The 20,358-nt window shown below is 39.6% G+C and overlaps 1 protein-coding gene across 2 annotated transcripts in view; it reads left to right on the top strand.

Moving 5' to 3' along the window:
• The window catches only part of nr6a1 (nuclear receptor subfamily 6 group A member 1), a 119,017-nt gene that overhangs the window by 67,088 nt on the left and 31,571 nt on the right, over nt 1-20,358 (top strand). The window contains exon 1 of one of the 2 annotated variants that reach the window (XM_023958751.1): nt 20,100-20,325. The exons of the other annotated variant lie outside the window; for it this stretch is intronic. Within the exon in view, the coding sequence (XP_023814519.1) occupies nt 20,310-20,325 (16 nt within the window). The 5' untranslated portion in view covers nt 20,100-20,309. Of the gene's footprint in view, nt 1-20,099; nt 20,326-20,358 lie in introns of those variants that run through there. 2 annotated transcript variants of the gene reach the window in all.

Genomic DNA, 20,358 nt, shown 5'->3' with positions numbered 1-20,358 from the left:
ACCCTTTAAAAGGATTTACCAAAAATCTCTAAACTCCTTCCATTAAAAACTATACTCACTTAAATATTGCTGGGTTAATCAGTGATGGGAAAAATCTGTTCAGATTACAGAACTCTTCTGTTTTCATTCAATATAAACACATTAAGAAATCTGTCTTTATTGTTTTACTATTTAAAACTGCAAAATAGGCTTAATAGGTTTAATTAAATGAGGGCTTTGTGAATCATTTGTATACAAGTTGGGCTTTTTTTATGTTGGGACTCTTTAAGGAATATTTAGCACAAGTTTTTTTCTGAATGAAGAGCAGTAAAATAAAGTTTTAGTTAAAGGTCCGATATCATCATGCTATTCTTAAGCCTTTTGTGGTACACTATATCCAGATAAATGATATCTTATTACTTTGGCACACTAAAGAACTATTTTTAAAAATGAAATGTGAGTTATTTTCACTGCTCCTTTTCCTACACGGAAGTAAGAGGATTCGATTTCTGAGGCCCCGCCTTTCGGTGCTTGTGCGTGCCGCCCATTTCATGACATCAACCTAGAGTTGGCCTCAGCAGCGTGTCTGCGTCTCGCCCACAAAAACAAACAGCATCCAAACCTTTGCAAAGATGGATGTGCATATTGCGCATATAGAAGGAAAGCAAAAAGCCGGTCAACGCTAGCTCCGTGGAGAAAGTGTGTGTGTGTGTTAGCCTGGGGGCGGAGCTGACAGTGCAGACTCTTCCTGGAAGGGGCTGTTCCTCACTTACCTACTCCACAATGTGAGAGCCTGCTCGTTTTTGTGCTGGTGCTCAGAGAGTGGGTTTTTAGATGCCACAATGGGGAAGTGGTTGGATGGTTCAGTTGGCTGGGTGCAGGACTGGCGTGCAGGAAACGTGGGTTTGCATTGATCCAAAGATTCAGTGGGTCCTTTGTGCTGCTGCCTATCTGGGTCTCCCTGTGCCTTGAAAATACAGGTCATTGCCAAACCACCTGTTGTGACCCCTGGTGTGTTGATGTGACCCCTGAAAGGTGAACAACAACAGCTCAGAGCTGCATGAATGGAAAGGGCTGTGGAAATACCGCTGTGGGGTTGTTGTTTTTTTTTAAAAGCTCGAAAAAGTTGATTTTGCGTGACAGACAGGAAACCCTTTAAAGCATCTTAGATGTGTTTGGCTGCTTCACTTAAAGAACATTTGGAAATCTAAACTTTTAAAATTAGTTTTCTTCCTGAAACAAAATGCACTACATTCATTTTGTAAGAAAACAAATGTATACTATAAATAGTATACATTTGTGTTGCTTGTTGGTGCATAAACACTGTTATCAGTGTTCTGGTCCTGCTCGCCATCACCTCAGCAAAAGCTTGCACTTTGCTCTAAAAGACTTCCGAAGGTAAGGCAGAAGCAGCCTCTTTTGTCAGTGATTTTACTCTGAATCCAATCCAACCAGCCTCAGCCAACATCCCTGCCTTCCTGATTAAAGGTCTCGCCACAGTATAATGACAGAATTGTGTTCTTGTCAGTTCCTGCTGCTGAGAGTGGGCTAATAGTCACGTTATCCCACGCAGCATGTTATTACTTTTCCACCCGTAGCCCAATGAGGCGCAAGTCTGTCATTGGGATCCTAAATCACAGGGCAGGAAGGCCAGAGATCAGTTAAAGCAGTTCTCTGAAACTCCAAGGTTTCCGCCCTCTCTTCTTCACCACACTTAATATGCACTGACTTGCACCTACTGTTAGCATGGAGGAATTACTGAGACATGGGCCGGAGGAGGCAAATGGAAGTCAAAAAGGAGAATTTTGATGGCCATTGATTCCCAGATCATTCCATCCAGACTAATTTGAAACCCGCTGCTTATTTCTGACTATGATTGGATGATTCATGGTTATCACTCGCATGATTAGCAGGCGAGTGCAGCATCCATCAGAACTCAGGCTAATCTGCTTGATTATTAGCCTCTAAGCCTTCCTTCCATGCTGAGCTTGTTGAGCATAAAGTGATAAGAGACTACACTGTCCTCAGTTAATCTATCTTTGCTTACTTGTCAGATTGATAATTGCATTGCCCACACTTCGGTTTATCCCCACAAAAATACACTTTTGGTTTTCAGCTAGCAGCACGGGAACATTCATGTTGAAATGTGAAAAGGGTATGTAAACTCCAGATGAAGCGTGCTGATATAATCGGAGGGGCTCCAGGTATTTTTTTCTGGCCTTCGGGACGTTCAGGACCAGCTTTCCTTAACAGTGTCAGCCTTGCAGCTCTGTGAACCTGAAATACATGTAGTGATCTTCAACATGATAGCGGTTTTATCTTTATTTGTTTTAAGATTAGAGACTATCACAATTAATTTACCTTCTTTCTTCACACAATGAAAACTTCGACTTTTTTTTTTTTACAGCTTATCGTCCGCTAAGGGCTTTTAAGATCGAGCACAACTTGCCCTGCAGCTGAAGTTTCATGGGAAATAAGCTGAGCATGAAGTATTTAACAAAATTTTAAGCCGTTGGCTCCATAAGTAGATAAGAAGAGAATCCGCCTTTGATCCACGTGAGCCAGATCTTTGTGAAACTGTGGGTCGTTCCTTGAGTCAGGGCGGCGGGCTTATAATTATGAGTGAGCGTGACCGTGTTATACAATGCGCGGCACATCTTTACTCAGTGCTTTGACCTTCTCCTCTGAGGTTTTTGCTTGTCTAAGTTTGCCCTTTACTGGGGCATGTTGTGTAACTGAAGGGGCACAACGTGAATAACATTGATATTTGTGCAACTGCCTGTGCTGAATGAAGAGCTAACTGGAGCAGGAGAATGGTGCTGTTCGGCAAGGTTCATGGCTGTTATTCCTACAGGCCATGAGCGTGAAAAGAGCTAATGCCATCTGACAGTTCTGGAGCAAGTAGAGGAGGGCTGGACAGAAAAGGAGGAGATACAGGGGGGAGGGGGGTGTTAAGAGATGCAGAGAGGTTGGGGGTGTTGGATGAGAGAAAAGTGGTGGATGAGCTAGATATGGACAAAGCTGGGATGAAGGATATGGGAGGGGAAGGGCTTTAAAGGGGGGACTATTGAGACCTCTTTTGTCACCCGTTGTAGACAATGGCATCTAAGAGTCGCTGTTTCTTATCCCTGAAACATATTAGAAATCCAAATGTTTCAGCGTTTCCTTAAAACGTGTGTGCAAGCTACTGCACATGAACGGTGCTGTCGAGTTTCTGCAGGTTAAGCCTGTTTTTTAAACCCATGCAGCACCTCTACAAGGCAGATTTGTTAGCAACCACCGTTTTGGAATCCTGCTTTTGAGAGAATTCCGTGTTCCAAAAGCATCAAAGCCATTTTCGCATGTATCCCAGGTTGAAGGAAAAAACGGGTATCCATCTGCCAGCCATGTTGAATCGAGAACCCTTCGCTTTGTCTGATTCCTAGAAACTGGTACCGCTGAAAGCACAACAGACAGACAAAAGATGGGAGGGGAAGATGCAGATGACAAACGAACCTGTTGAGGAGGGAGTGGGACATGAGGTGGGATCCCACTGTAATTTGACAGGCTCCAGTCAAGCTTCAGCAGCGCCTCTTTTAAAGGAGGCCTGGTTGACACCCCGCTGCTGAGCCAACCCATCATTATCAGCCTGGCGGAAGCGCAGAGATTTGCTGTGTCTTGTGATCTTTTCCCCGTCTTCCTCTTGCACCGCAGAAGTACAAGTGTCACCGTGGCTTCAAGTGTTCACAGATCCGCTGGAGCTCTTGCCTTAGGAATTTATAGTTTTATCTATTTAATGTATTTGACTGAGGAGACTATGAATCGACTACAAACAGCTTACACTGTAAAGTGTTGTCCTCCTCCACAAATGTTGAACTCCACTTATTCAACAGCAACTTCCCTTCTTCTTTACTGTGTCCATGGAAACATTAAGGTTATTCAGTACGATCATGCCTTCACAAAGGATGTAAAGAAGTTGCAAAAGCTTTGGATCTTATGATGGAAGGCTATTTCTACTGTTGGCGTGTTACTTTTTTATTTACACAAAAGGTACTTAATACATTTATTTAAAGTCCTGCTCCGATCATCTTTTGATCTTTTGTAAAAGCTTTTCCAGTCGTCTTATAATAATCATTTTGTCATTTTTAGCCACATCAAAAAGCCTGGGTTGTTTTCTAGGACATAGTTTCTGCAGAGCGGCAGCAGTTCATTAGAAATGTGCCTCAGAGCCCGCCCCTATTTCCTGTCATACAGTCTCTCCTGCTAGCTTACAGCCCCTAAAACCTGCAGCCTAACATTAGTGGTGCAACAGAAATGTTGAGCAATATCTTGAAGTTATCCATCCGTTCAGTTTAGATCCAGATTCCAGCTCAGGCGAGGAAAACAAAGACGTACCGCTACATGGATCTTTTTTTCTGCACGTGGAGTGGAGGAGAGAGCTTGTGGCATGCAGATTGTAGCTTCTCCATAAGAACTACAAGCTTTTTCAAATGGCATTTTATGTCTTATTCACAACGATCTGAATGAAGACAAACTCAGAAATGCAGTTTTGAGCTTACTTTTCTTTAAATGTTTTCTCTCTCAACAGGAAAGGCAACAAGAACATGTTAAAACTCCAAAAACACGATTCTCATTAAAGTGGGTCTTTAATGGCTGTAAAATGGTACAGTCCCATTAAGTAACATCACTTGGCAGACATGTTTTTTAACTTTCGCCAAAGTTGTTTCACTTTTTAGGTTGATTTTTAGAGTTGGTTTTAGATGTCCAAAAATGCTGTGTGACATAAAGGTTTGCACAGTTAAAGTGCATACCTTTACGTACTGAAACAGGATAAACGTTTAATTGGGTTGTTTAACATCATTTAACCCCTCTGACAGAGGCACGTAGGCATGTGTTTCCTAAACCAGAGGTTAGGATTAAAGGCCGCATTTCTGCTTGTTTTCTAAGAAAATGTTGCTGTTCGCCAGACACATTTGATCTAAGTAATCAGCAGTAGATAGGACAAGAATATCTGACCCAAGGCCTGGAATTTTCAACCTTTTCCCTAAACAAAGTGACACGATTGTGTTATATGAAGTTGTTTGAGGTTTTACATGTGGCTGTCACTCCAGTGATCCAAAATAAGTCTTCTCATATAAGTCTCCTTCAGTAGATATAGGGGTGCTTGAGTTTCCCCTTTAGGAAGATTTAAAAAAATATTAATAAAATATATAAAAAAAAATTTAAATTTTAAAAAAGTAATTCTTTGACAATTATGGACTTAGTCGTCAAACTAAAGTATGGCTGCCCAATCCTAAGATGAGATCTTGAGATTTACCATTTATTTTCCACATCAGAATGGGGAAACACGTTTGTTGGGTAAATAAGCAGCAACCAGGACATGGGGAGCTGGAAAGCAGGCAGGCTGGTAGATCTTGAGGACCAGGTTGAGGCGGCCATCAAACGCTCAGTTGTTGACTTCGTGACATGATCGTTTTTTTGCTGCCATCACGTGTTGTCCGCTGTGATGCACTTTGTCGTTTTTATGTTATAGTAAATTAATCCTACCATGTCTCAACCCATATGGTATTTTCCAAAATCAATTTGATTATCAATTTATCTAATATTGAAACGATTTTTTTTAAAGGTGTAGACGACCCACAGATCTCAACATTTACCATCAATGCTAGTTTTTAATTGGTAAATAGGGCTGCACGATATGAGGAAAACTCGCGATATGCGATATTGGTGATTAATAGTGCGATAACGATATAATTTGCGGTATATAAACAAACAGCAAAACAACCAAAAACATCATTTCCATTTCACTGCAACAGTTTAAAAATGATACTCCAAAGGACCCTCGTCGACGTAGGAGGCAAACATCAAGCATAAAAGGGCTCATCTGGTTGATCAACAACGTAAACGGGTCCTTCCGATTGGTTAAATGCATAAAGGGATTTATTTCATTTGTTCAATATTTCAAGCTGCCATGAGATTGTTTTAGCACATTTAAGGTAACCATTTATTGCGATTTTCGCCGTCTTTTGCGGTATGCATATTACACAGCTTAATGTCGCGATAACGATAAATTTGCGGTATATTGTGCAGGCCTATTGGTAAATAAACTTTTTTTGGTTTATAGAAGTGTATCAGATTATATGTGACAGGAGAGTGGAAGTGGAATAAAGGAGACCCTTGTTTGTGCCTCAATCTTGTAAAGTCGGTTTGCTGTGTGGGTCACTAGTTCAGCAGGAAGGATGGTTGGTTGATCGACAAAAATGTGAAACTGGGTTTTGCGGAATGAGTGGTGCCAGTTTTTCCAGATGTTTAATTATGTATACAAAATCTTCTTGGAGGCCCCTTTTCCCGTTTCATCATAGAGTCATTCATAAAAAAAGGTGTTGCCTTTTTATTCATTTTGTTGAAAGAGAGTAATTGACAGGTCTTGACTCTGAAAAACCCATCAGCTTGGAGACTTTCATCGGTGGAGTTTTTGAAGTTCAGGGTGGGGTCTGTGCCGCCAACTCTCAGACGTGATTGTAGTGGTTTGTGTTTGAGCTACTCAGTTTGTTTGATCTGTAAGAGGGGTTTGTTGTAACCATGTATGCAGACAGTCCAAAAAAGGCATCTAAAGCAAAGTGTTAGCTTAATTTTCTCTTCATTAAATAAATGGAAGGGGAATTTAAAAAAAAAAAAGGGTTCTGGAGGAGCTGCGTCCACAGCCGAAGTTTCTACCCACAAGGCGGCAACAACCAGTAAAAGGAAGCACTTCTGTTGACGGGATCCAAAAGACATCAAAGGTGGCGTGGATTGTTTGGCAGCAGATAAGAGGATTTATAATGCGAAGTGCCTCTCAAACAGCCCTCATCATTACAGCTGCTGGCCCACTTTCACAGATGAAAATGGCTGCAAAGCTGCCTATCAGGGTCCATATTGATTCATACTCAATGAGTTGCTTGTATTTGGGAGTAAACAAGTTGGCTAATACTTGTAAAAATATCTCTTTGTCCATCTGAGCTTCATCTTACAGAAGCTTGTTTTTTGGTGCAATACTGCCTCCTGCTGATGGAACAGGGTCATGTTGGAGAGGACCACCAATGTGACACTATGGCGGTTTTCTCTATTGTGCAGAGACCTGCACTCATTCTGCTGTAAGGAAACATTCTTTCTAATATTCTTTAACTTTTTCATCCTCTGCCTGATAAACGTATTGATTTGAAACAGTTTTTGCTTATTGAAGCAACTGACAGGGATTCTTTGCTCTTTAATTTACACTTAATAGCAATGCATAGTTCTCTTTTTTTAATAAGCAATCAATAAAAAAAAAACTTTTTGGTCTTATATATATCAAAACCTTTCCTTATCATAGAAAAAACTTCATGATCATTCTGGTTCCCTTGGAGCAAACTAGTAAGTGGCGAATATCTAGCTACCACATCCAATATTTGTCTTTGTTTTTTCTGTCTTTTTTACTTCTAATCAAACTCTTGATCTCTGCCATGTAACCACGCTGAAATAATTTCCAAGGTTTCTTCCTCAAAAGAAGAAAAGAAGGTATATCAATTTCAATTTTGAGAGATTTCTCTGAAAAAAACCTTTAACTGGGAGGGCTTATTTTACCGTTTTTCTAATTTTCTAGTTAATCAATAAAGCATGGTCTAAGCTTGGTTTAAGCTTTCTGTTGGCTACAGAGACTTCAATTTTGACAAATCTTTAAAGCATTTGGTTTAGATGTCAACATCCGAAACATTTGACTGTACAACTACCAGATTAAAAGTAAATTTCAAAAATATGTGAGATAATTGTAAATACATCTGTTGCTCATTATGACATGACATGTAGAGCAGCTTCAGAGGCAGTTTAATATCTACACAGGAAACTAAAAATAAAGCTGCCATGGTATATTACCGGTAAAAATGACCATTATGGCACTTAAAGAAATTGGGCATTGTGAAAAACTCAAGTTCATTCTCTCAGCTTTCATGAACTCAGTGATTGTGGCCCCATCAACTCCGTCTTATTAAACTTTAGGGTATTCAGCGAGAGAACAATAAGTATGCCTTTGGAAAGCAAATATGCTTGGAGAACGCAGAGACCATAACTGACCATGAACCTTTACCCTCAACGAAAGCGTCTTACCAGAAGAACCTGTGGGATGATCAAAGTTTGAAATGTTTGACGTCTGGGATCTAATGGGGACACGTTTGTTGTATAGTGGACGACAGCATGCGATAATACTGACATGAAACTGCACTGAATCCAATTGGTTTCTAATCTTTTTAGCTTGTGACCTACTAAAGTAAATCAATTTTAACTTGTGCCCCCTGCAATCACTGGGTATGAGATAGTAGACACTCCAAACTATTAGTTCAGTGTTTTCTGTTGTTGTCATAAAACGCTTACATGAAAAGAACTAGATCAGTGTTCAAAAGAGCAAACGTGTGGAAAAACACAGCAGTACCACCTCTGGGTGCTTAGTGGTCACAGCATTTATATTTGACAGTTGTTGATGATGATGAAGTGATTGATTCTGTCTGTTTTGATCATTGATTAATCATTTAACTTCTGTGTGAGTTACAAATACCAATACTGTCCTGTTGCTAATCAGTTGCAAAGGTTAGTTGTTGTTTTTTTCAGGTAGATGGCAATGCAATGGAAAAACACAACCAGAGTTGTCCGTGTGTTTGTGTGTGTGTGAGGGGGGGGGCAAATTGTTTTTGCTTTTAGAGACATGAAACATGTTTTTAAATTACTTTCCATCATTTTGTTATGGTGTGTTGAGTGCTGTGTCAGACAGGTTTCCTCAAAAGACTGCTGGACCAAACATCAACCTGCTAATAAAAGAACAAAAACATATTTGTCTCAAAAACTTTATGCAGACTTTAGTTACCTAAAAAGTTAGAAAAAGGGCAAAATAGTAATGATCTTCAAACAGCTGCTGGGATTCTACTTGCACATCACTTGTTTTGGTGTTTTTCTGCCAAAACGTTCCAGTGGTAGTAGTTTGTATTCAGTGTCTAACTACAACCAGTCATTTGTGTCGTGACCTCTAAAGCGTCAACTCTTTACTGAGGAAATGGTGCTACTGTAGTTTAAACTCTTCACAGACTAAAAGACTAGTTTCTTAGAGAGCTGGAAGGCGATGGAGACTATAAACAACCTAGGGCTTTGCACATAAAAAGAATAAAGACATTTTAAACTAATATATTCTAATAGCCTATTCATAGCAAAGCATCTGGACTGAGCCAATCCCAAAAACATGATAGGCTCATAAGACTGCTTTACTTCTCATGATGGGGCCCAGTTAGCACTGCCACAGACACACTACAGTTTTACCTGCATCACCAACATGCCATTATTTATGATTGCAGTCCAGCTGCACTGAGTAAGGTAGACAACTTAAGCTCCAGATCACTTTGACTTTTATGTCGTCATTTTTGCAAATTTTTTTTTTTTGTCCATGTGGTATCATTGGGTGTGATTCATCATGAAACGAGGACCAATAGCTTGCTATTTTTATTTTTATTTTTAGGAACTCCATACCATCTGGTCTGTATCGCTCTTTTGTATCATTACACACACTGACACCCTCCATATGTGCTGTTCAGCAAGACTGTCTAAAAGTTACACTCTCATAGGAGTATAGATTTAACTCCAAAAAAATCAAGGGATACACAGACTTAATAACAAAGGAAAATCCATCCATCCATCCTCATTTGTGTGATTTGCTCCTCACATGAAGATGGCAGTACATGCCGACTCCTCCAGATCTCCAGCTCTGGCTGTTTGTGCAGAGCTAGCAAAACAAAGAAAAAGGTTTGCAGATAACATGAGGACTTCGAGTTCACTTCATCTGTCCTTTGTTGAGGTCACACATTTAGAGCCAGTTGCTTAAGTTGCACACAACCTCCCCAAGCAACACCAAAAATTCAGTTGCCCAAATAGCAATGCCTAAAGCAATGGTGCTGGCTTTGACTCATTGTGCCTCACAGAAAGGCTTCAACATAAGAAAGCCTCACGATAACTTCAGGCACACCAAGGGCATTGGATTTGCTACCACATAAAACTAAAGGAAAGCAAGCCAAGTCTAAGGCCATAGAGGTCGATAGCACGACAAGCAACCCCAGGGGTATGGCACAAGGACACAGGAATGACACCCTTTGGTCCTGAAAGATGCATAACAAGTCCAAAGAGGACACATTGCCTTGATCCAAGCGACAAATGATAAGTACTTTATCAGGATGTCAAGCAGTCCTCGCTTGACATCATCCCTCCTATCAAAAAACAGCATTTCACCTTTGAAGTCTAAGTCCAACTAGATTTTTTTTCTATTGTAAAAGCGATTCCAGTGGCCTTTTAATTATAATTACGCTGTTTTTGGTGTAATCAAACATCCTGTGATGTTTTTTAAGACATTTTGTGCACCGTAGAAGGACTTCATGAGAAATTCTCCTCTGGTTTGTGGGTGAGACTGTTGGCGTGGGAGTAGCCCTATGTTAATATCCCAGCATGCCTTTGTTTATAGTTTCTCACAACCTCAAGAAAACATTAGAGTAGCAAAAAACGGCGAGCAACATTGGAGCTATCCAGTTGTACAGCTTTGAGCCAGATGGCAGCTTAGACGAGGAAAAAGAAGACGTCAACGAATCTGTTTGTCATCTAGTGGATGATTTTGGAATTGGAGCCAAGTAGGGAGACTGTGCCCGATCATGGCAGTTGCTGCGTCACAAACCCGAGCTTTTTTAAACCACAGGTTTTTGTCTGCACTTGATTTATCACAATTTGAATAAAGAAATCCTCAGAAACCAACTTTAATCTTCAGTTCTTTTATACATGTTAAAAAACACCCAAATCAAGTGGATCTTTATGCACTTACACACAACTATCGACAAATGTTGAGAAGGAAGTGATTTTACTTTTTTCTATTGTGTTTCTGAAGAGAAAATGTACCAATCTTACAGAATTTGTAGGCCTTTATTGCACAACCTGAGTGCAAAGGTTAAAATTGCCAGCTAGAAGTCTTAACCTCAACCTTAGTGAACACGTGGGATTGGCTTGAACTTGCTGTTTGTATCAAAGTGACCAACAATATCGTGTTGTCTGCAACAAAATGCAGAGTAACCTCACAAACCAATTTGTAATCAAGCTGATGATCATTTTGAATATGCTAGAATGTAAATACTCTTTTTACGCTACTAAAAAGCCTTTGTTTTAATAAAATATTGTTTTTTATTGCCTCTGGTCATCAAAGCCACCAAATTAAAGCCATTAATTGAAAAACTTGTTATTGCTTGAAAACATTAAAAAACTTTTTTGGATTTACTACCGCATGTTTTCTTCACTACAATTACTAAAAGACCCCCCAAAAAACCCAAAGTTTTATATTTGTTAGAAAGAATATTTGTTAGAATGAGCAGGTTTTATAACTGCACCACCTTCTAAGTGTGCATTTTGTACAAAAAAAAATAAAAAATTAATGATTAAAACTTTTTTCAAGTGAAAATGCTTTGCATTCTAGATAAAGAAAAAACAAATGACAGAGTTGTATTTTTTTTTGAAGCTCTTTGTTTCCAGAATAGAGGTTTGTGACAGTATGTCGGGGGGAGGGGAGCTCAAGCAAAAGACATATCCTTTGTTACTGAAATGCAAAGCGGAAGTAACAATAAAGCTCATTTAAGCCAAGACATATTACTGAAGTTTAAGCCCAGAGACTTTATGCTGCAGGTGGAAGGTCTAGAATCACAAAGTAGTAGTAACATGCATTTTTTCTAAATTAGCAAAACAACCAAATACATAATTTCCATTTCACTGCAACAGTTTAAAGATCAAGACCCTTGTCTACATGGTAGACGGACATAAAAGGCAAGGCCAGGCAAGGCAAGTTTATTTGTTTAGCACAATTCGTACACAAAGTAATTCAAAGGGCTTCACAAAAAAGAGAAATGCATTAAAATCACAACACGTAACAGTGCAAGGATTTACTGCAAAGATTACTTTAAAAGACAGTAAAGAGAAAAGAACATAAACTGATGTGGGGATAAGGACCCTTCAGTTAAATGCACGGCTAAACAGAAATGTTTTGAGTCTAGATTTGAACGCTAACACAGTAGAGACCTGTCTCACAACCTCAGGGAGACTGTTCCAGCTTTTACCTGCATAAGTCTGAAACGCTGATTCCCCTTGCTTCGTCCTGACTCTGGGCACCCACAGGAGGCCGGTACCTGAGGTCCTCACAGTCCGAGATGGTTCATATGGAGCTAACATGTCAGAGATGTACTTTGGTGCAAGGCCATGGAGACACTTGTAAACAAGCAGAGCTTCTTTAAAGTCTTTTCTTTGAGCTACAGGAAGCCAGTGCAGAAACCTGAGCACAGGACTGATATGATGGTACTTCCTGGTTCTAGTCAGGACTCGAGCAGCAACTTTCTGAATGCACTGAAGCTGTTTTACAGCTCGTTTGGGGAGGCCAGTGAGCAGGCCGTTACAGTAATCTAACCTACTGGAGACAAATGCATGTATAAGTATCTCCAGGTCTCGCTTTGACACTATGTTTTTGATTTTGGCAATGTTTTTAGATGGTAAAATGCTGCTGATGTTACTAACTTGATATGGCTTTTAAAGTTCAGGTCAGAGTCCATGATGACCCCTAGATTTCTGACAAGATTTGAAGCTTTTAGAGACAGAGAGTGAAGGTAACTTCTGACACTTCCTCTTTGTTTCTGTGGACCAAAGACGATGACTACAGTCTTGTCTGAGTTTAGCTGGAGAAATTTGGTTTGCATCCAAAAGGGCTCCATCCGATTGGTCAACAACATGAGGGCTCAGTCTGATTTGTCAAATGCATAAATGGGTTTATTTGATTCGTTAAACACTTCAAGATTGTTTTAGCACATTTGAGGTAACCAAATATCTCTTTTGAGATATTTGTATTGCACAGCTTGATATCGCAATAATGATAAATTTGCGTTTTATTGTGTAGGCCTAATCTGACATTAAATACATAACGACTTGACCATCTCGGTAGAGGGGGAATGGTTGGGTTGAATGGAGAGCCCCCAGATTGCAGTGCTTTTTAATTATTAACTTGGAAAATTGCCATTTTAGGAGCACTTACCTTTTTAAAATGATCAACCGTCAGTCCTGGGGTCTAAAAGATCCAAATGGTACATTACAGTTCTGTTTCATGCTACCAAAAACAATTCCAGTGTGAAATGCCTATGTTGTTTCAATAATTGTTTCAAAGTCACAGAAAGAATACAAAGCAGATACAGAAAGAATGATAGAATAATTATGGCTTGTCATGTGGGTTTTGTGATGTACTTTTTTCTTTTTCTTTTGCCATGCCAGAAGAAATTTGCTCCTTTGCCCACCAAGCCTCCCCCACTCCAGCCCCTATGGTTAAACATCCAAATAAGCAATATTTCCTGTTGAATTCATTGACTGTAAATGAGAACTGGACTGAGTAGGTGTAGTGTGATGTCAGCCATGGTAAATGACTAGCTTCCGGTTCCAACAAAATGAAGTCAATTCAGCCGCCATCTTTTCACAGTACAGACATCGCCATGTTGGAATTGACAAGAACATGATAAAAGAAAAGGTAGCAGAGAGAGAATGGTTATTCTGACCCATAGAATGATTAATAGCCGTTTATTTCTCCATAGAAGTCTATGGGATTTTAGCTACTTGAAGCCAGCTGTAACTTCCTGTTTGGAACATGGAGGGGTAACTCAGTCCAGTTCTCATTTGTAGTCAATGATATAACCATAACGTCCTTATTAATCTATCTTTGCAGCTTTCTTCAGATTATAAAAAGTTCAGTTTTACCCCTTTATACTTCACCTTTGGTGACTCAACTGATGTTGAGTTTCAAACATGCCTCAAGCTAATTCCTTCTAAAGATTTCTGTTCTTTTTGCCTCTAGCTTCCCTACATCTTTCCAAGAAAGTTTCTTACTTTTTACTGACTTTTAATTTCACTGAGAAACTTTTACCTTTGGAAATATTAAAACTCTGCTTTTGTATCCAATATACTACCATCTTTCAGTCATCATTAGGTGATGCCCGGCTTAGACCATAACTATTGCAAAGGGTTTAAAATCAAAACCATTGTGATGCACTGGGTCAACAACACATCTGTGGCCACTTCTAAGCAGGTATTTCATTTGATCTCTGGCACTTGATGTGGAGAGTGAAAGTACAAAAAGACTTCAGTTGAATCTTTACCGTGCAATAGCTGTGTAAAAATACTTTCTGAGCTCGCACAATTCTCTTCTTTGACTACCATTTTCCGCCTGCAAAGAAATTAGATGTTGTTCTTAACATAATCTTATCTCTGGATACAGTTTATTCTCCTCTAGTGTCACTGGACACTATGGATGCTATACCGGTGTATATTTGACCACTAAGTATGGTTTGTTAGGTTTCAGATTTATGGGGCTTTTTTATTTTTTAGCTTTTCTTTTGTGTAACTGCACTGCATGTACAAAAAATAAGAACCTATGTTTGTAAATGACTGAAACATACACCTGCCTCTACCTTTAGGTGATAATACAATGTTTTTAATTGTAATTCACATGGAAAAATACATGTTTCATTAAAAAAATGACTTCATGTTAGAAACATTTTCACTGAATAATGGTCTTGAAATATTACATGTAGACATTTGCATCAAGTAAAGATAACATGTTGGCAGATGTAAAAGTCTTGTTCTCGTTGTTTTGAGTGTGCTAACTGATCCTGAGTGAAGCTTTTCTTTGAGTCCCACCTTATTTCTCACATATGCTTCAATCAGATTTGGTCAGATGACTGACAGAGCCTCAGTCTTTGCATGACTCAATTTGAGGGTTAAAATCCACCTTTTAACTTCATGCTTAGCCTTCTACTCTTATTTTGAAAAGGTTTTAAGCGACAACAGAGATTTAAGGTCAAAAATGACGTGTAGAGTCCCCTGCTATGATCATCAGCAACGGAAATCTTTTCAAATCATAAGAGGGATTGACATGTTTGGTTTTACCTTCTTTTACTCAGGAGAACAGTCATAAAACATACCTTGTAAACCTGATATGTATATGTTCATGTGAAGTTGTATCTAAAACCTTGCCAGGTTTTAGCCATCAGCCTTGTGGGGAGAGCAGTGGCATATGGTGGGGGACTTTCATAGTATTAGTGTAAAGCAGGAGCTGAGAAGGCAAGCACTGTTGTCCTCACATTTTTACCTATTTACTATTTGCTATTGAGCTACCAAACACTGTCTTGAGTTTTTTTTCTTTCTCAAAGCCAGTGGATTTTGTTGTGTTGTTTCACCTGTGCCAGTTCTCTGGGACCATCCCTGTTGCATTTAAATGTGAAAAGCTTCTTATATGTGACTTAGTGTGCAGAGTGCCAGTCATTAGCATTTGCATGGGGGGTGGGGCCTTTAGGGGGAGTGTGGGTGACTCCTGCTGATGTAAGAGTGCAGAAGTTTTATTATCTTGGGTGTAGCTGTGGAAAGGGTGAGCTGAAGCTTGTTTAGGCGACTGGGTCTGCCCTGATTAGTGCAGTGGGTGGTTGTGAACAGGTAAAGGAACACCACCTGGTTTAGGACAGAGTTAGGTCTGGTTAAGACAGCTGAGGGTGGAGCTTGAAGCCAAAACACTGGAAGCCTCTCACTATGACCCTCTCCCCGAAACACTGGAGGGGATGAAGGAAGAGAAGCCACTGGATGGTAAGACATTGGCAGCTCCTGAAAGGTTAAAGTAACCCAATGTACAAATCAGTATTTCTGCTGATTCGTGTGGACATGTTGACGTGTTGTGTTTGCTTTAGATCTTAACCTTGAAGGTACAAACCCACATAAATGCCAAATTCAACAGACCTTCTTCTCATAAACAGGATGGTTGAAAGAACAATTGGCTTAATTATGTCAGTGCTGACGATTTTAGGATGTTCTGCTCTACACACAAGAGCAAACTGTAGATCCAGACAGTTTCCATACGAAAAATGAGTCAAATTTTATTAAGATATATTTTTTAATATTGTTATTTTTTATTTAGTCTATTGAGTGTAAAATGTGAGCTTTTATGAGGTGAGGATGACAGGGGAATTTTCAGTATTAATAATGGGTTTAAAAAATTGTTGGTGTAAATAAACAGGTCTCTAAATGTTTTTTTGATTCACTTGTTTGTTTGTTTGTTTTGGGTTTGGACCAAAAATGAAACATTTAGTTATGTGCAGGCTTCATATATTTCAAATAACCTGAATATTTGTCTAATACTCTGTGTTTAAGTTAGATTTACATGTCATGATTGAAACTGAAAGCTAGCGGTTAAGGAATGATCCCGCACCTCTGTGAGCACTCATTCATGAAAAGTAGGTGTGTCTGTGTCACTACAAACACGCTTGTGATTATCTGTGGGATTTTAGTCTTGGTTGTCAGGCACTTTAAATAGTAATACCTCAAAATGGTGGTCATTGGATCAAATGTCACTGGTGTAAACCCCTAGCAATACTAAAAGTTAACATTTGCAGTTAATGAGGAAATATTCACTTTTTTAAAGGCTTTTTAGAACGTTAAAAAACACCCAAATAAAGGAACCTATAGTTTATTTTTGGGATACCACAAACGGGTATTTTTTAGAGAATGTCTCGTTTCCTCAGAACAGGATTGACCTCTAACACCGGTGCAGAAAACAGATCCCAAGATTCCACTAGTTGAGCTGGTTTTCCCTGATCCAGTCTATTTGAGGATTTAAAATTGGTTTAATGCTTGACCATCATAAGTACTGGGGCCGATACCTCTGGTTATTGATGAAGTTAGAAATATATGTGAAAATGATGTGCACAAACATAAGTTAAAACATAAAAACTGCTCAACAACATATACTGTTGCTCTTCCTAGGAAAAAGGGTAATAAAACAGGAGACAGACTCAAAGATTAATTCCCAGTTAAAATCTATAGAACTCAGGAAAAACGTGAATAAAATGTCAGTCCAACAAGCTAAAACACTTTAACATAATCTGGAAATACAGTATGCTGATTTAAAGGAAAGCCCTACAAGAGGCTGGGACTAATAAGTGTTCAACATTGGTTAAGACAACCAAGATCAACTCCAGAATAGCCAGACGACAACAATGCAGCCAGACTGACTGAGTCACAGTTCTGCTGAGCCAGGTTGTTTTTTGGACGGGACGTCATAGATGAATACTTCTTGATGTTCTTCTCAAATATAATAAGATCAAAGAAAAAAACTTGTGACAAGCACCCAAATAACTGATGGTTACATGTGTAATTATTAGAGAACAAAAACAGCTTTCAGGTTCCTTTTGATTTCTCTGAGCTATTATCAGCATATCATCTTCTAAATCATAAACTTTTCTCTTAGATCCAATTCCAACCTGAATGAAAAGAGATTTTTCCAGCAAATCAGTATTTTCTTATGAAATCTAATTAAATTGTCCTGAACAGTAGGCTATTTTCCTTTGGATTTCAAGCTTGTAGTTGTAACTTCCCCTTAAAATGCCCGCCATTTGTCCACAAGCTTTATGTAATTAGGGGACGATGGCTAATCTCACTGTTATATCTGAAGTTCTTCAAAAAAACGATGTAAATAGACTCATATTATACATATTAATATTTCCGAACTCATCATCATTGCAGTATAAATCTGTATTTCTGATGGCAAAATAGATCTCTGCTAACTCTCAGACTTCAAAGAAAGTTTTATTTGTGTAGCGATTTTAATACAGGTTGAAGCACAAAGTACTTTACCTAAAAGGAAATAAAATGCTATAAAAAAGCAAACAAACGGAGGCCAACCGCACAAAATTAGCACACCTCCCTCAGGAAATTACGATAAATGATAAACTTGTGTCCGCACTAGTTTTTTTTTTTTTTTATAAAACTTAATGCTCTCTTTATCACTTAACACATTTTACATTTCTATATCAGGTCAAATAAACTTTGAGCTTTTAAATGAATTATAATGTTAGTTCCTCACGGAAAAAAACAACCCCAAAGTGGTATTTTGATTCATTCATGCATTTCTGAGTATTCCTCTAAAAACCTGCCTTCTGAGCACCAGCGTCTACCTACCAATTCAGAAAAACGAGCGGGGTTTCACGTTTTGGCGTAGATAAGTGAGAAACAGCCTCTTCCAGGAAGAGTCTGCACTGCAGCACACACACTTTCTCCATGGAGCTAGGGGTGATTGGCTAAACGCTTTACTTTAATATGTGCTATATCCACATCCATCTTTGCAAAAGTTTGGAAACTGTGACAATGCTAAGGAAAAAAAAGAAACCAGGCTGGATTTTATTTTTTTATAAAGTTGAACTTTTTCTCAGTTTGACAGCTTTGCTTCAATAACAACCCAATAGGTTCCCTAGTTAACCCTTTAACATAGCAGCTTTATCTTCAGTGTTGACATTTTTTCGACTACTGGGATTGTTTCTTGGGTGTAAAGCCAATCTAAAAAATGTGTTGGGCTTTTTAACCCTAGATATTCTTTTGACTGTTGTGACTCTTCAACCGTTTATCCAATTGATGTAATTCCAGCGGATATTGAAGCAGAGAAAATCACTTTTTCACTTTAATGCAACACTTTATTTAAGTAATGTGTTTCATATCTGTGCAAAGCCGATATTAAAAGCCACATTTCTCCATGTAAGAATCTCCTGCTTCACATTGATCGTGTAAACCGTTGAAGAGTTATAGTATGTCAAAGAGCGTGGGATATTTAGCTGTCGCCGGGGACGTCTCAGATGTTAAAGGTCTATCCTTTAGTCACATGCACCTGTATGGGGGTTTACCCGTACGGGGGCTGCAGGTTAAAGGGAGAACAGCTGTGTCTTGCTGTTCTGTTGTGGCTTGTGCAGTCACCATGAAAATGGAACATACCATTGGGCTGTTTATGGTAAGTGTAACTTATATCATTCTTACAAATGCTTCACGATACACTTACCATACACAGCCCAATGGTATGTTCCATTTTGATGGTGTCCCTTATGGGTGGCTTGTACAGTCACCCTGCACCCCCTTCACCACTGAGTCCTAATTGACTGCATGCAAATGCTGCACGCACGCACAGGGTGTGCAGGTGATATGCAAGTGTCTGTAAAATCTCTGCAGTATGACCTCAAATTGCTTTCTAATTGACTAATTTCCTAATGTCTAACATTAAAACTGCCAGCACAGAGTGCGCAATATGCGCGCAATGAGAACCAATTATCACTAAAACAACTCTAAGTGGCTCCCTGCTCGCCATGCAGAGTGTGTTTGTGTGTGTGTGGTGGAGGCGGGGGCGGGTTGAGAAAAGTAAAAATCTGTTTTTTATTGGGCCGCCTAGTTCACCCTAACTTAACATTAGCTCTTGCCCACCACATTCCCCGTAGAACCCCACGGGCTCACCAAGCGGTCTAGGATCTTAACATTTTTGTGCAGGCCTCCTGTGTTCCCCGTACATGTTTGCCAATTTTTTCACCTACGGACAGCCCTAATCCACCCGTAAGGGCAGTTGTGACTAAACGATTAACTGACCTTTCTCCAGAAATATCCTTTTCAAACTTGCTTCAACCTGGAAGTTGAAGGGTTGGCAGCTTAAATGGAGTCTTAGGCGAATAGACTTCTAAAGAATGATAAATGATCATAAAATAAGCAGAGCCAGTGAATTTTTGCATAAATTCTTTTAATGCATGTGACATCATAACAGTTTAACAACAAAAACAAGAAAATTCCAAATAGGCAATAACATGGCCAACATTTTACCCACAACTCTTATTTTCTATTATCCTAGTTTTCTTTGGCGTGTGGCAAACAGCAGGTTGATATTTAAAAAGCAGAGGAAGTGGAGTTCTATTGTCATTCACCTGGTGTCTTTTGTGTTTTCACATATCAAGCTCTGAAGATTTTGCTCCGTCCTTCTCTGCCTGCTCAACCAAATGCCACAATTAGTTAATGTCTGTGTGTTTTGTCAGCTTGAACCTGTGTTTATGCTTGGGCGTGCACTTTAGTCCTCATCAGTAGCGCCAGAGGCTGGGAGGGAAGGGGAGGCTAATTTGGGTGAGGGTTGTGGAGGGGGGGTATTGTTGAGCACCAGAGAAAATAGAAATATCAGTTCCACTCAGATAACCCTGGCTGTCATTGGACCTCAAGCCAAGTGGTGACCTCGGGGGCTTGAACTTTGCTGGTCATGTGACCAGGCAGTGAAGTGACCATTGGAGCTGCTGGGCTCCGGCTGTGGCCAGAAAGGGGCAGACTGTCGAGGAAAGAGGTGGCCGAGGAGAAAGCAGCAGAAGGTTGAGAGGGGAAAAAAGAGTCATGACGAGGCCAGGCCCAGTCTTCTTGAGCTGAGCCTGTGCTTGAATGGGGTCCAGGCAGACTGGGAGAAGCATGAAATGGATACGTGGGAAGGTAAGCAGCTCGCTGGAGAAGCTGTTGCTTTCT

The sequence above is a fragment of the Oryzias latipes genome, chromosome 9 (assembly GCF_002234675.1).
Source record: "Oryzias latipes chromosome 9, ASM223467v1".
Lineage (NCBI taxonomy): Eukaryota > Metazoa > Chordata > Actinopteri > Beloniformes > Adrianichthyidae > Oryzias > Oryzias latipes.
The sequence above is the reverse complement of the archived record's forward strand: the minus strand, read 5'-3'. Positions and strand labels throughout refer to the sequence as shown.